General features: G+C 38.7%; 1 protein-coding gene across 2 annotated transcripts in view; it reads right to left on the bottom strand.

Annotated features, from left to right (window-relative positions):
- Positions 1-1,930: 1,930 nt before the first annotated feature.
- Positions 1,931-14,572, bottom strand: part of sh3gl2a (SH3 domain containing GRB2 like 2a, endophilin A1) — a 45,244-nt gene continuing 32,602 nt past the window's right edge. Inside the window, exons 2-10 of one of the 2 annotated variants that reach the window (XM_034686985.1) lie at positions 13,470-13,538; positions 12,834-12,906; positions 11,245-11,388; positions 10,838-10,971; positions 10,572-10,730; positions 9,568-9,671; positions 9,331-9,446; positions 7,616-7,630; positions 1,931-4,578 (exon numbers count right to left, since the gene is read on the bottom strand). In XM_034686985.1, coding sequence (XP_034542876.1) covers positions 4,382-4,578; positions 7,616-7,630; positions 9,331-9,446; positions 9,568-9,671; positions 10,572-10,730; positions 10,838-10,971; positions 11,245-11,388; positions 12,834-12,906; positions 13,470-13,538 — 1,011 coding nt within the window. In that variant the 3' untranslated portion in view covers positions 1,931-4,381. The remainder of the gene's footprint in view (positions 4,579-7,615; positions 7,631-9,330; positions 9,447-9,567; positions 9,672-10,571; positions 10,731-10,837; positions 10,972-11,244; positions 11,389-12,833; positions 12,907-13,469; positions 13,539-14,572) is intronic. The other variant, XM_034686986.1, reaches the window with a different exon arrangement.

A 14,572-nucleotide genomic window follows, 5' to 3' on the forward strand; every position in this document is an offset into this window, starting at 1 on the left:
TGAGACCACTTCATGAAGCAGACTGAGAGAATACCATGAGTGTACAAAGCTTGGGGCTACTTTACAGAATCTAAGATATAAAACATATTCTGGTTTGTTTAACACTTTTTTGTTAATTAAATAATTCCATATATGTTCCTTCATGGTTTTGATGCCTTAGATATTAATCTACAGTGTTTCAAATAATTGGAATAAATAAAAACCCTTCAATGAGGAGGTGTTTCCAAACTTTTGACTGGTAGTGTACATTTCACCCCATCTGCAGCACGTCAGCCTCTCTTGAGTTAATCATAGTTCAATCAATCAATCAATCAATCAATCAATCAATCAATCAATCTTTATTTGTATAGCGCCAAATCACAACAAACGTTATCTCAGGACGCTTTTACAAACATAGGAGGTCTAGACCACTCTATGTCAAATTATGAACAGAGACCCAACTTCAAGACAGGGTAAGACTCAGTCTGACCCCACCTTAATCCATCATGAGCATTGCACATCGCAGTATTTAGCTAGTTACAGTGGTGAGTATAGTTCAGTTCTATTATATTTTAAGCTGGCTTTGCATCAAGTTTGATATTCTTGCGCACATCACTTTAGGCTGATGAAGCCCGCACGATGAAAACTGTTTTAGTAAAAATTGATTTTTAATTCATCAGTACCCTGAAACTCTACAATAAATTTAATGCAGAAAATTATTAAGGTAAAATGTTTATGCTAAACAACTGGTTTAAATAATTAGAATTATCTCAAAAACTATGCACATATGCATTTATTACTTCTTTGATAATTATGCTAATAAAAGGAAGCAAAAACTTTGAATTCACACATTTATTCACTGTTTTTTTTTAATACCTGAAATATTAGATACTTTAATTGTTTATAAGTGAATTCATGAAACTGCCCCCAGCCCCCCATAAAATAAAATAAATAACAATAATTTGTCCCATGTTTAGGTGAAAGTTCTAGTACAACATCATAACTACACCCTATTATTTGTCAAGTTCTGCCTTCAGGATGTTAAAAAGTTCAAAAACTTGCAAAGGACTGCACATAAAGTACGAGCTAAAACAAGTTTACGTGTAGGAAATGGCCTCAGCTTGTGTGATATTGACTTTATTGATATTAATCAGATGTTGTTACTGAGACAGAGTAAGTTTATCATTGTTATCATAATGTATGTTCATTATTTTTTACATGTATAAAGGACAGAAGTAAAGCTTATTTCAGCTACGAACAATATTTCCCAGTATTTATCTTTAATGATTCCTATATTACATAATGATCACACACTTTGTGCACTGACATGTTTAAGTTATTGGGAACTTTAACTCTCACAGTTTCCCACTTGTGTTGAAATAGAGTGGGAATTAGTAATATGAAACCAGTCCATTAGATTCCTAAAGTACCAGAGCTTTTTGTACTGCATGTTTAATTTGTTGAGTCATGTTTACTACAGCCTTACTGTACCCCTTTATTTGTACAGGTTGTGTTAAGTGTGCATTGTGTACCCTTGCTTACACATGCATACATTCATACCTCTAAAAGCCTTTAACATGCTTGAAGCTGCAGTCATGACTTTGATAATGTCCCTCTAACAGGATTACATTTCTGCCTTCTCAGACATACCAAAGAGATGTTTTTCACCTGACCTATTTTTCTCTGGTTGGATCCTTGCAGGACGACATGACAGACTCCACCAGAACAATAAATAATGCATCTATCGTCTTCTATTTGCTGCACTATGTCCCTGCAGTATCTATCCTCCATCCTGAAAACAACAGCTAAAGATAGTATGGAGGTTAACTGGCTAGGAAAAAGCACATGGTTTTGAAAAGCTGTTTCTATTATGATAAATCTGCTGTTTTTTTAAGCTGGAGCTCAAATCCAGAGTTGTATGCATCAGTGAAGAAAAAATCTCCAATCTCAATAACCATTTCTCTGTATTTATTGAATAAATTACATTGACTTATCACATTTGTTTCTTTACATCGAGCATACAGTCTTAGAATCCAGTGCAAGAATAAAAGAAAACCAAAACTGAAATGAAAGAAATGAAAGAAAAACAATCCAAAGACAATCATGTGCAGCACAGAGAATCCCTCCTTTCAAATTGCTTCTGGATATTATACTGTATATATACATCTATACTGTTAGAGTATACTGTAATCACAATTACAAAAATAAGATACGTTACTGTAGATGCGCAACTATACACACAAGGTGAAAACAAAAACACAGAAAAGCTGTACAGTCCTCATTGAGGGCAAAGATACACACGATTGTTTAAAAAAAAGAGAAAGAGAAAAAAAGGGAAGGAATAGTGTCGACTTTAAAAAATAAATAAATACATGACTTTCAATTTTTTACCATTATTCTTCCCCAGCCAATAAAGTGTACAGTCTGATAAAGATGTGCTTCCCCTAAAAAAATAACACTGAACGTGATGTGAGTTTGCATCATTTACTGTAAACCTACTGAGTCTGATGAAGTCTATGGATTAAAAAGACATCCATGTTTGTTTCTAATACTGTCAGAGACAGTACACCATAAACACCTCAGTATTAGAGGTCCTCTGCAGCCCCACCCTTCTGCATTATTACACTTGCAGTATGCAGACCCCTCCCCCCAAAAAACAAGCACAACATTACCACAAGATGGGTGAAAAAAACGTGTAACCGCTGCACAGATGATTCTGCAGAATGATCATTCTGCAGAACGATGAATACATTTTTGAAATTGCAGAGAATAAAACCCTGGGATTATTGTGTTTGGCTATAGCATATGAATACTCAGCTGACTAAAACATGATTTATAATAACTGAGGCTGGTTTGATTTCTAGATTTTCTGACAGAGATGGAAAAAAAACATACAACACTGCCTCAACCCTGCAGCTGGTAAGAGAAATGAAACAGAATGTAAGAAATAGTGTTGCATCTAAGATCTAACATGAAATAAAAAGAGTAAACCAGCGGCTTTCATCCGTTTAATGTTTAAATAATGGGTTTTTTAGTGTGAGTTGCAAAAGATTTCCACCAACACAAAACAAAAAAATGACTTTTCATTCCGTTAGGCCATGTGTGCACGTCTGGCTGTTTCAGTTTCCTCTCAATCAATGGCTTAGATACAGCTACACTACAGAGTACTAATCGGACTAGTAGGGATGCAGCAGAAAAAGAGCGGCGCCTTCAGCTGCAGAGAAAACTGTTGCCCCTTTGAGCAGTTAAGTCCTAAAAGTTATTATTATTATATCACAATACATCAACCATTTGTCACACAAGCTGCTGATAAAATACACGTTGGAGGATTGAAACTTATGCACCATAGTTTTCTTACATCACTTCAAACAGGTTAAACTGCACAACTTGTGATTTTGCAAATCAAGTCATCACTCCACTAATCACTGGCTCAGATAGGAAATGTCACATACTTAAGAATACAGTTTTTCTCCTCCTTTTAAAAATACCAGAGTACTAGAGATTGCAAGCTTCACCCTGATGCATCCGACAGATTTACCGACATTTACCGTCTAGAAATCTTGAAGCTAAAACAGGAGTTGATACAGGTTTTTGCAGGTAACTTTGGTATCTAAATCACTCAGATGCACATAGTGTTATGTCAAAAATAAAATGATTATGGGTAATCTTGTTTCTTTTTTCCTCTTTTGTTAACAGCAAGATATGGATCCATCTACGACTTTTGTCTAAAGTCTGATTATTTGAAAGTTGACAGACATCCTTTGGACAGAGTTTTTGAGCATGATACGGACATAGTTTCTCCAAAAACTGTCCAAACATGCCAAAATGTGAGTGCTGATAAAAAATAAACACCCAAATCAAAAATAAAATCCTCTCAACATATTTTTTATAAGATAAAACGTTGAACACTTGAAACCATGCTTGACCTAGAGTCTCTAACGAACATGAAACACGTGGACCAATTTCTCTTTTTGTAGTATGTGAGAGAAAAAGTTTCTATCTACTGTAGAGGTTTCCATAAAGTACAGTGAATGAGAGAGAGTTCTTGTAAATCTGTTCTGATAAACTCATGAGGGACTGACAGCCAACGTAAACGAAGACAAAAGCCGGACAGAAGTTGGATAAAATGACTGGAAGCCTGAAAGAACCTCCTGGGACTAAGGGCAGCAACGACATCAATGCAGATATTTCTTCACTTAAAGTTTTTACACTCAACTGGTGCATACTTGCTTTAATTTTTCATCAATCTTTGCTCGTTATTGTGTTGTTGCTGTTTGCCTCCTGTAAAGCGGAGTGCAGGTGGTTTGGTAGGAATGTTTAGGAAAAAGATTACTGGGAACACTTGAGGGAGGAATTGGACATTTGGATTCCACCTTTGCAGACAGCACGTATCGGTGACATCCTAGTGAGGCAGTGGCACCAGGATATCCACATAGTTGATGGGGAAGAAGCCGGAGTTGCCGTGCAGCATCCCTTCGTACCAGTTATCATCGATCTTATTGGTCAGGGTGATGATGTCGCCCTCCTTGAAACCTAGCTCACCTTCGTTCTCAGGGTCGAAATCGTAAAGTGCACGACAGCAGGGCTGGTCCATGGGGGCTGCAGAGAAGAGAGAGTTAAAAAAGTTAGAAGAGAGTCCAGGGGAAGGGACAACATGTTGCATTGAGATAACAGAGATAATTTTCACGAGGAAAGCTTGTGCAAAGGCTCACCTGGAGACCTTGCTGTAAAGAGGAAAGCAGAGAGGAGAAGGCATATCAAAACAGAGACACAGAATATAACCGTCAGTGTGAGTGAAAGAAAAGAAAAAAAGAGGAGGCATACCACGTTTAAAGGAAAAGTTCTGCAGTTTGGGAAATAGTTTTTTTCTTTCTTGTAGGAAGATTTTAAAAAGATGATTGGCATAACTCTCATACCCATCTGTTAAGGTTTACAGCTACATTAGCTTAGCATTAATGCTAGAAATGGGGAGACACAGTCCCCCTTGGGGCCAATGGTAGAACAACCACAACAACTCTAATTTATCTCAGTTAGCCTGGCTGTTTTCAATGAGGAAAACAAAACACAGACTGTAGATAACACATGTAGCCACCGTGATGTCACCATTAAAGATGTCCTCGAGTGAGGTACCGAGAAGAGGCAAAATTTCTTCCAGAGGGTGGTGATGAAGAGCAGGGAGGGGTTGGAAACACCAAGTTATAAAAGGTAGACGTGTGTTTGTGGCTAATGAGCTATTCAAGAATTTTTTCTCTCATAGTGAAAATTCTTTGTGGTGGTAGCTGACCTATGTTGTTTAATTAAGACATATTATACAATGCATTTTTTACGTGTAATTTAGGTAGGTGTCAGATGAGATGATCCTCCACTAATTTTATATATGAAAAGAAAGAAGGATGATATTTTTTTTTCATCAGAAAACACTACTCAACGCATGCATGTATGGGACAACAAATGGATGAAAGGTACCACTTTGTCCACAGGGGGTGCCAAAAACAACAGAAAGTGAAATGTTCCTCTAAAAGCACATAGAGCACAGACAAAGTCAAGAGGTTACGTTTAGTGACTGTATTAACTGAGATGACTCTTAGCAAACAGTTAGGGGTATCCTTCTGTCACGTATAGCAGCCACGCCCCTAAATATGTATTGTATCATAATCAAGTCCTAATATAATTTAAAGGTGACATATTATGCTCTTTTTCATCAAAATATATTGGTCTAAGAGGTCCCCAAAACATGTCTTTAAAGTTTATGGCTCAAAAAAACACTTAAATCAGATTTTGGTATGCCTGTAAACCCCTCTTTTTCAGCCCTGCTCAGAACTGGCTGTTTTCTGTTTCTGTGCGTTTAAATGAGAATGAGCTCTCTGACCATGCCCCCTCAGGAGGTGGATGTGGCCTGGGCTCTCCAGCACGTTGATCTAATGTTTACATGTTGGCTGAATGTACACGGCTGCTCACAGACCCGCGTTTCTTCAACCCTCTGAATTTGATCCAGAATCTGATTCTGACGGAGAGGCGCCTGCAGCAGGACCTTTCTGAACGATTGGTCACAGATTTTGTGTTTCTTGTTGTTTTATGTGTCAGCATGTCGACGTGTGTCTTCGTACACAGCGACGAACATGTAGCTATGTGGCTATGCTAACTAGCGTTAGCACTTTTCCATGAAAACTAAAAATTATCCACTAGATCTTCAAATCTGCAGACGTGGGGAGTAAAACCGACCTTTGTGTTTATTAAGACTGCCTACAACTAGCATGCCTCCCACTTAAGCTCCTTGTTAGCACACATGTGTGCAGGAAATGAAAACCGGAGGAGGAGTTGAATTGTATTTTATACAGTCTATGGGCTGAACAAGCTCCGAGCTCTGACTTCCGTTACAGACCGGATGGTGTTGTGACGTATGAAAAACACTGAAAACGGCTCGTTTCAGCACACATTTACAGAAAGGTGGAGAAATCAGAACAGGGGCAGAATTCATTTTTTTCATTTTCGGGGGGTTTGTAGACATGCCAGGGACACATATTTCAGGTAGAGAACCATTAAAAAGTCGATGATATGTCATCTTTAAGCAGGACTTCAAAAAATCCAAACTTTTCTTTGAGCCGGGCTGTAAAATGTGTGATGCGGCTGTAACGGTTAGCATTTTTGAGTCAGCCTCAAGTGGCCACTTGAGGAACTGCGGTTACTGTGGTTTTATATTTAACATCAAGAAATGAGAGTCATTTCAATCTTCTTATCTATTTTTGAGGGAATTACTTTAAAAGCTTATTCCCCAAAATTCTGAACTTGTCCTTAAACAACAACAAAAAGATTTGATTATAAAATACAATCAAAAGAGAAACAAGGGGTTAGACAGAAACAGCACTGCAGACGAGCTGCACTGCGAACAAAAAATCAGACAAACCCAGACAAAATACACTTCTAAGAAGGTGAATTAAAAAAACAGAACAGAGTAAGAGTGATAAAGAGATTTTTCATCTCTTCCAAAGTCACTCTAGCTCACCTGGGGATCTTGCTGCAAATGGGAAAGGAGAAAGCAAAGGTGAAAAGCAGAGCAGTGGTTATGTTCTATAAATTTTATGGATGAATAAATGATTAAGTGATGGGTAAGTACAGGCGGTGAAGCGATGAGGAGCTTAACATCTAAGTGAGGAGAAACAAGTTGAAAGTGAAAACAAACTGAAAAAAAAGATGGATTCAAAAAAGGAGGATAAAAGAGAGTGACAAGTGAACAAAACAGGAAAACAACTGCTCGTCCACCAATAAGCTTTTCACCGTTACTGTAGGTCTGATGTTCAGAGGGCAGACAGCACTTGTTTTTCTGTGGTTTGAATCATTTGCGACAATTTTCTCCAAAAAGAGAAAAACAGAAAGAGAGATGAGGCGTAAAATAAATCAGGAGTGATGAAGTGATGGAAGAGATATTGTTGTATCTCTCTCCGGGGGGTTCACTTTGTCTCACCTGGAGACCTTGCTGCAAGGAGGGAATTAGGAAACAACACGAGGGAAACGGAAGTAAAAAGACAGTAAAAACGTAAGTTTTATGTGAAATTAAAGGACGTTGTTAAAGAAATGAAATCATGAGCACACAGGTGGAGAGAACATGTTGATGGGTAAATTTGACCTGCATGCTCACCTGGAGACCTCGCCCCTGGAAAAATTAACAAAAATCATAAAGGGAAAGAGAAGAGTGCACAGTTATATTAGTTTACTCTGGATAGGAGAATATTCTGTTAAGAACAGAACTGAACCAAATCACGCTAGAGAAAGAAAGAGAAAATTAGCAAACAAATTAAATGCACTGTAAATTCTCAAATGTATGTCCTTTTAATTTGCATTACTCATGTATTATGCTTTTATTTTTTACATATAGAAACCAATCAAGTCTGTCTTTTTGCAGTTTAGACGACCAATTTCAGTTATTTTGTTCAACTGGGACAAATTTGATGACACTGAATGTAAACTGTTCAGTGTGTTATGGTTACCGCATGTTTGTCCATACTTTTACTCATCTTATATTTGATGTTGTGCAACAGTCTTAAAAGCTCAGAATAACAGGGGAGGGTAAAACAAGCTGCAAAGGGTCAAAGGCCAAATCAGTGACCACTGCAATGAGGACTAAAGCCTATGTATATTGGGCGGGCGCTTAAACTGATAGGCCAAATGTTGCCCCATAATGAGCTACATTGGATTTTATTTTATTCTACTTATTTCTGATGTATTACTGTAGATGTTTCCTATCCTTGTTAATAAAACACATCTGGTATCAGTGTTGTGGTATTTGGATCTGAGGACTTAGACTCAAGCCCAACTGGATTCCTGATTTTCAGGATTAGTAACTTGACTTGGATTCCAGCAATGATGACCCGGATTTGGACTCAAGCAATGACTGACCCCAAAGATGGACTCTGACTTCATTATTGATAAAGATTGTTTTTGTTACCTTTTTTGCATAATGCTCTAATAACTGATTCATAACAATAACCGCTTCAAACAAGGGATTGGCACATGCGGTCACATCAAATGCAAACAAGAGAAAGTGCCACATGTAGCATATGTAAATTAACTATTATTTCATGAGTATTACAGTTTGAAGCTCTTTACCATTGCAATTGTCCCAATGGCTTCGTTCGAGTATGAGGATTTGCACCTGGTCAATTTTTCTTTAGTTTTCAGCCTGTTCAACATTTTGGTCGGAGTAGCAACCATCTTAAATGAGTCCTGATTAATGTAATGTGCTTTTGTGACCACAGGATGGCAGACCAAGTGTCAATGAATGAGGCCAAGGGGTTTGAGATCAGCAGAATTATGGCAAAAGCTATAGTAAAGCCAAAATGTAACGTCCTCATATGAGGATACAAGATCTCAGGAGTCAAGAGAGGCACAAAGATATGGTCACTCAACTACAACACTGCTCCATACAATGTGTTTGAAATTTAAACTTTTATAGCTAAATTCTTCATTAAATTCTGTATTTTAATAGCTTGACTTGAGGTAATTTAAGTACAATTGAACAGAGTTAATATAGTATGCTGTTCTGATTTAACATGCTGTTTACAGTACTGTACCCTTTACTGTATAATGATAGACTTACTGCATTTTTATTTGTGTTATTTGAAAATTTACAGTAAAATTTAAAAACAAAGAGAGGCCGGTTAAAGGAAAGAACGTCATGAATTTGTAGAAACAGGCCCAGAAACTGATCTCCACTGCAAATTTAATGTTCTGTTTTCATTTCAATTAAAATAGTAGTGTATGAGATTTCAAATCAAGTTTCCACAGTGTGTACACAGCATCATGATGAGTTTCTGGACATGTTTCTAAGCAGTGAGGTTGTGACCGTGGTCCCACCTGGAGAGCGAGCACCGTGGATTCCTCCATTGTGGTTCTCACTGATAGAGAAGTCCAGAGACGTGCGTGGTTTAGGAGCAAACTCTTTCCTCGGTTTGTTAGAACATTCCCTTATCCTGCAAAGAGAAAAACACAGAATCAGTACATCTATAGAGATTTTATAGTTCATTAAAGGTGCATTCAGTAGTGTGCAGTACAACAAAACAGTACAGTGAAACACAAAGGGGAGGTACTGACCGTTCGTCCATCTTACTGGAGAGCTGTGTGAGGATCTCAGCTGCACGGCTGTGGTACTCCACCTGAGCGTGGACCAGAGCAGTAAGCTGGCTCACCTGCTCAATCTGTGAAACACATACAATGCCATCAGACCTTGTGCAGAGCGATCAGATCAGAGAATATCTGCACGACATGTTGGGCTGTTAAGGAGACATACAGGATTGAGACTGATGGTTCATTCTTGACCTTAAAAACAGCAGTTGTTGGAACTATCTCACTGTGAGGGCCAGTAGCAGCTGTTTGAGCTTTTAAAACTACATGTACCGAGGGGGCTCAAGGTCGCTGAAGAACAGCTACTGATGGACCTTGTTTTGAGACTGTTTTACCATCATAGAATCGATGTAATCTATGTATGGTTAATGACAGCATTAGGATTATTTAGAGCCGCTTTGACAAGGCAAAAAGGCACAGTACACAGACCTGCAATCCTGGCAATGGCCAGCAGAGGGCCACTCCCTTGCTTTCAAAAAGAAGGTCAAGCAAACAACCTCAAATATGACCTCTTTTAATATTTTCTAATTAGTTTATGTTCTTAGTTGCTTATTTATTATTCAATTTAAATGGATATTTAGATGGATAAATAAAGATGATGAAGCAAGGTATTCAAAGGTAAGTCATCGACAGGTTGCTACCATGGCAACCGGTCACTCTGGGTACAGGCAAAGAAATGTATATCCACCATCTTGTTGAGAAAGGTCACATCTTTCTGTTTTAAAAATAATGTCAAATGCCAAAATTCATCTTAATAGCAGTCCCCAAATATCCCACCTCTGTTCTCCATTATTGTGAATGCAACAAATCTACGGCCTCCCTGATTACCATGTTTGGGGAGGTTCTTAAGGATTGGTCATATGGCTGACGATAGAAATAACCGAAAGTTCAAAACAGTTCAATCACTTTTCTCTCTTGAACTTTTATTAAACACAAAAAAGGGCTGTGCCACATTTTAAACATAGTCCTCTTACATCACTCTCCAGCAGGTTGAACATGCTCTGCTCAGCAATCTCCTTGGAGTCATCAAATTTCTCAAGCGCCTGTTTGATTTCGTCCTCTGTCACTTTGCCCTGACGCTTCTTCTTATAATCAAAGTCCAGACGACGGCCTTCCATTTTCTTGAGATGATGCTGCAAGAGAAGACCAGAAAAGTTCATCCTGAATCCTGATCCAAGAGATGACTCAGATCACTGGGTGTTTTTTTTTTTTGTTTATGCCTCAAAGTTGGCACTCGTACCTGAATCTCCTTCAGATCTTTCTCATACAGGTTCTGCAGCGGATCGATGAAGTTCTGCTTGACCTCCATGTCAAGAGCGTCCTTCACCTCGCTGAGCTCACGCATGGCTTCACCAGCGTCAATCAGAGCAGGGCCTGAAAAAATACAGAAGCATCTAGCCACCGGAAACAGCCCATGCTTCAATACCAGTCTATAATGTTGTTTTTCTCCTATAACATCATCTCTTTTGCATCAGCAGCAGATTTTAAAGAAACTTAACAACGAAGCAAACTTCCCTCCTCACAGGCTCATGCATTTTTCATAACATTGGTGCTGCAGAATAAAATTATGACACTCTGTGAAACCATAAAAAAAAAAAAAGGTGTTCCTTCTCTTTCTATGCAAAGCTTTAATGTTTTGCATCTTACCAAAGTGGGACTCCTCTCCGAGCTCCCTGCCAAACCTCTGCATGGACTCTCCCAGGATGGCCTCAGTCTGTGTGTAGCCCGGTCCCTTCTCCTGACCCCGCATACGAGACATGGAGTTCATCATGCTCATCTTAGCTCTGGTGGCTGTGGAGGCAGATCACCAATCAACTGAACAGCACTTTGAAATATTTAAGGTTATAAATGATTCTGTAGTTTGTTGCTCATTGTTTGGAGGTTATTTCAAGTGAATGTTGAACAACAGTGAGACAGTTACAGCTGTTTAATATTTAGCCTCAAACTTCATCATGCATGAAACACGAGTCCACTTAGATTATGAGCCTAACCGCCTGTACAGCAGCTACTTCTCCCTCTAACATCCTCACCAGACCGATAATGGCTAATTTTAAAATCCCCTCAAGTTAACCAGCAATGCCACATGCTGCTCTGTTACATTTCTGCAGAGTGAAAGCATAACGCGATCGATGAGTCAATTACATCCACTGAGCTGAATCAGACAGATGCTGAAATAGCTCGTCTGGTGATTAATTAAGTTATTACAGTGGAGGATTGTTAACTACATCAGATCAGTGAATAAAGATGTGGCATTAGCTGTATTGCCTTCTAATTAAGCTCAATATGTTTCTCAAAAAATGCAACTCTACATAAACCACTTTTATTTTTCAGTTGAGATTATCATCACAACAAAAAGAGAAATACTTACAGGAAAACCTTAACCAATAAAAGGAAATCTAAAATCAGAAAATCATTACAATATTCTATTTATATCCATTTTCATCCACTTATCCAGGATCGGGTCACAGCGGCAACAGTCTAAGCACATCGACCCAGACATCCCTCTACCCAGCAACATTTTCAAGCTCCTCCTGGGGGATCCTGAGGTGTTCAGGCCAGACAGGATATATAATCTCTCCAGTGAGCTCTGGGTCCACCCCGAGGCCACCTACCATGTGGTAGCACCCGGAAGGAAGGCGTCCAGGAGGCATCCTTATCAAATGTCCGAACCACCTCAACTGACCAACGTCTGCTCCTGACCCTCTCCCTAAGGCTGTGCCCAGCCTCCCTTTGGAGGAAACTCATTTCAGCCGCTTGTATCTGCAATCTAATTTTTTCAGTCACAATCCAGAACTCGTGACCACCTGTGAGGGTTGGAACGTAGACTGGCAGTCGATCATAAATAGAAAGCTTCGCCCTCCAACTCAGCTCTCTCTTCTCCACAACGGTCTGACACAACCTGTGCATTAGTCAATGCAGCACATGTCCACCTGTCAATCACGCATCCATTTTCCCTTCACTCGTGAACAAGATCCCAAGATACTTGAAGTATATCATTAAAATATTTTGCTTAAAAAAGTCATTTGAGTAGTTGTATGGTTGTGGTGGTTAAAGTGTCTCACATGTACGTAAACTGTAGGATGATAGCTTCAAATAACTAGTTTGATATATATCAACTTTAACATTTATTTAATGATTTTAACATTCAGTTTTTAGAGACCCCTAAGACGTCCCTTTGAAGGATATCCAAATAGACAAACATCACATTAACGTGTTTCACAGCTGTCTTAAGTTACCTGGGTTTGGCTGCAGATACTCAGTAGTCTTGGTCATGATGTCCAGCACGGCCCGAGACGTAACGTCCATCTTCTGCAGAGCACAAAGCAAAACAAAATGAGGAGAGTGACGACAGCAGAAGGTGCAGAAATAACATAAAAAGGTGAATGTCTGACAGATGATGGGAGAGGTAGAGGGAAATATAACTGCATTAAAATAATTCGAAGAGCTGTGGGACTTCAGCGTGATGGCGAGAGACATGCTGGGAGCTGACTGCTCTGGTTTGGTGAGATGAGACCCAACAGCAGTCCGATACTCAGCCTGTATTCCTACCTCTACGTCTACCTTTAGATACAATTTACTTGAACTTCACTTTAAATTCTGAGGCCGCAGATATTTTTTGGTAAAACTAGGATTTTCTTTTTTTTTCAAATGAGAATCTGGTCCTTCAGAAGACTCATTTGAGCTTCTCTGAATAGATCTTGAGTACAGCACAGCAAAACTGGTGAACACCTTTGTAAAATCTGCCAGCTGCAATCAGCAGGAGTGGTTGATCTGCTGGGATCCCACAGTATTTTGATTATCTTTTAATCAATGTGAAGCTCCTTATTCTCAGATGAGTACTAATGGGAACAGCAGAAAGAGTTCAGCCTTGCCTTTTCCATTTCAGTGAAGTCTTCATCGAGCTTCGTTCCTTCTGCCCCTCCTACTTTCTCACTCACTTTCTGCAAAAAGACAAACAGAGAAAGAGAACAGGGTTAAAGCTTTCACTCTAAATATTACATTTATTCAAACAGATCGATCAACATTTAGATAGAGTATTTCCTCTGTCAGTAAGTTGCGGTCAAGATGTGTGACACAGCAAAGTTTAATATAAAGGTAAAGATAAGAATATAACTTTCCTTAAGATATCAAAATCATAATAAACAGACAACAAAAAGTAAACAAGGATCATGGGCCAGAAAGTCATGGCAAATAATGTCACACATTCAAAACCAAAGCATTGAAACTGTTTGTTTAATTAGCCTGATAAAATAATATGAAACTATGAAATGATGTAAATCCCAAACAGGTCGGTTCAATTAGTTTCTACCACTTAGCTAAGGGTAGCTGTATCACTTAGACCCCCTTAGCTCCATTCCTGGCTCTGGCAGGGAGTATGTGATATCATCTCTAACATTCACAATGTTGTCTTTCCAATGGACTCAGAGATTTGTCTGCTGGACAACCTTGCAAATTCTAATCTTTAAAGACACTCATGATATCAAGCTTCCAGATAACTTACAGCCTGAGGGACAGGAGTAAAACATTTAATGAGATATGGCAACCCTTCTTGGATTAGATGGAAGACCTGCCATCTCACTTAATTAACTGTGCCATCGTATAATATAATTGTATTATGGTTGTGTGGAACATATCACCCTAGAGGCAAGGAGATGACTACTGTCTCTCAATGTCTGGTTTTGTTGTATTTTACATCCAATTGTTATTGTTTTGGATCACATTACTGTCTGGATTTTTTTTTCCAGTACTGTTTTTTTCTTTATACATGTTCCTTATACGTTTGTCACATACATATACATATAATAAAATATTTTTAAAAACCTTAAAAAACAAACACACAGAAACGAAGACGAACCAGTCAAATGTTGCTCTTTGATGGATCGAATGCTAAGTGACATGTATTGTAACAAAAGAGGTGTTTGTCCTGTCACCTTGTGCAGAAAATCACATCCCTATAACCTCTCTTTTCGAATTT

This window comes from Notolabrus celidotus, chromosome 7, assembly GCF_009762535.1.
Source record: "Notolabrus celidotus isolate fNotCel1 chromosome 7, fNotCel1.pri, whole genome shotgun sequence".
Classification (NCBI taxonomy): Eukaryota; Metazoa; Chordata; class Actinopteri; order Labriformes; family Labridae; genus Notolabrus; species Notolabrus celidotus.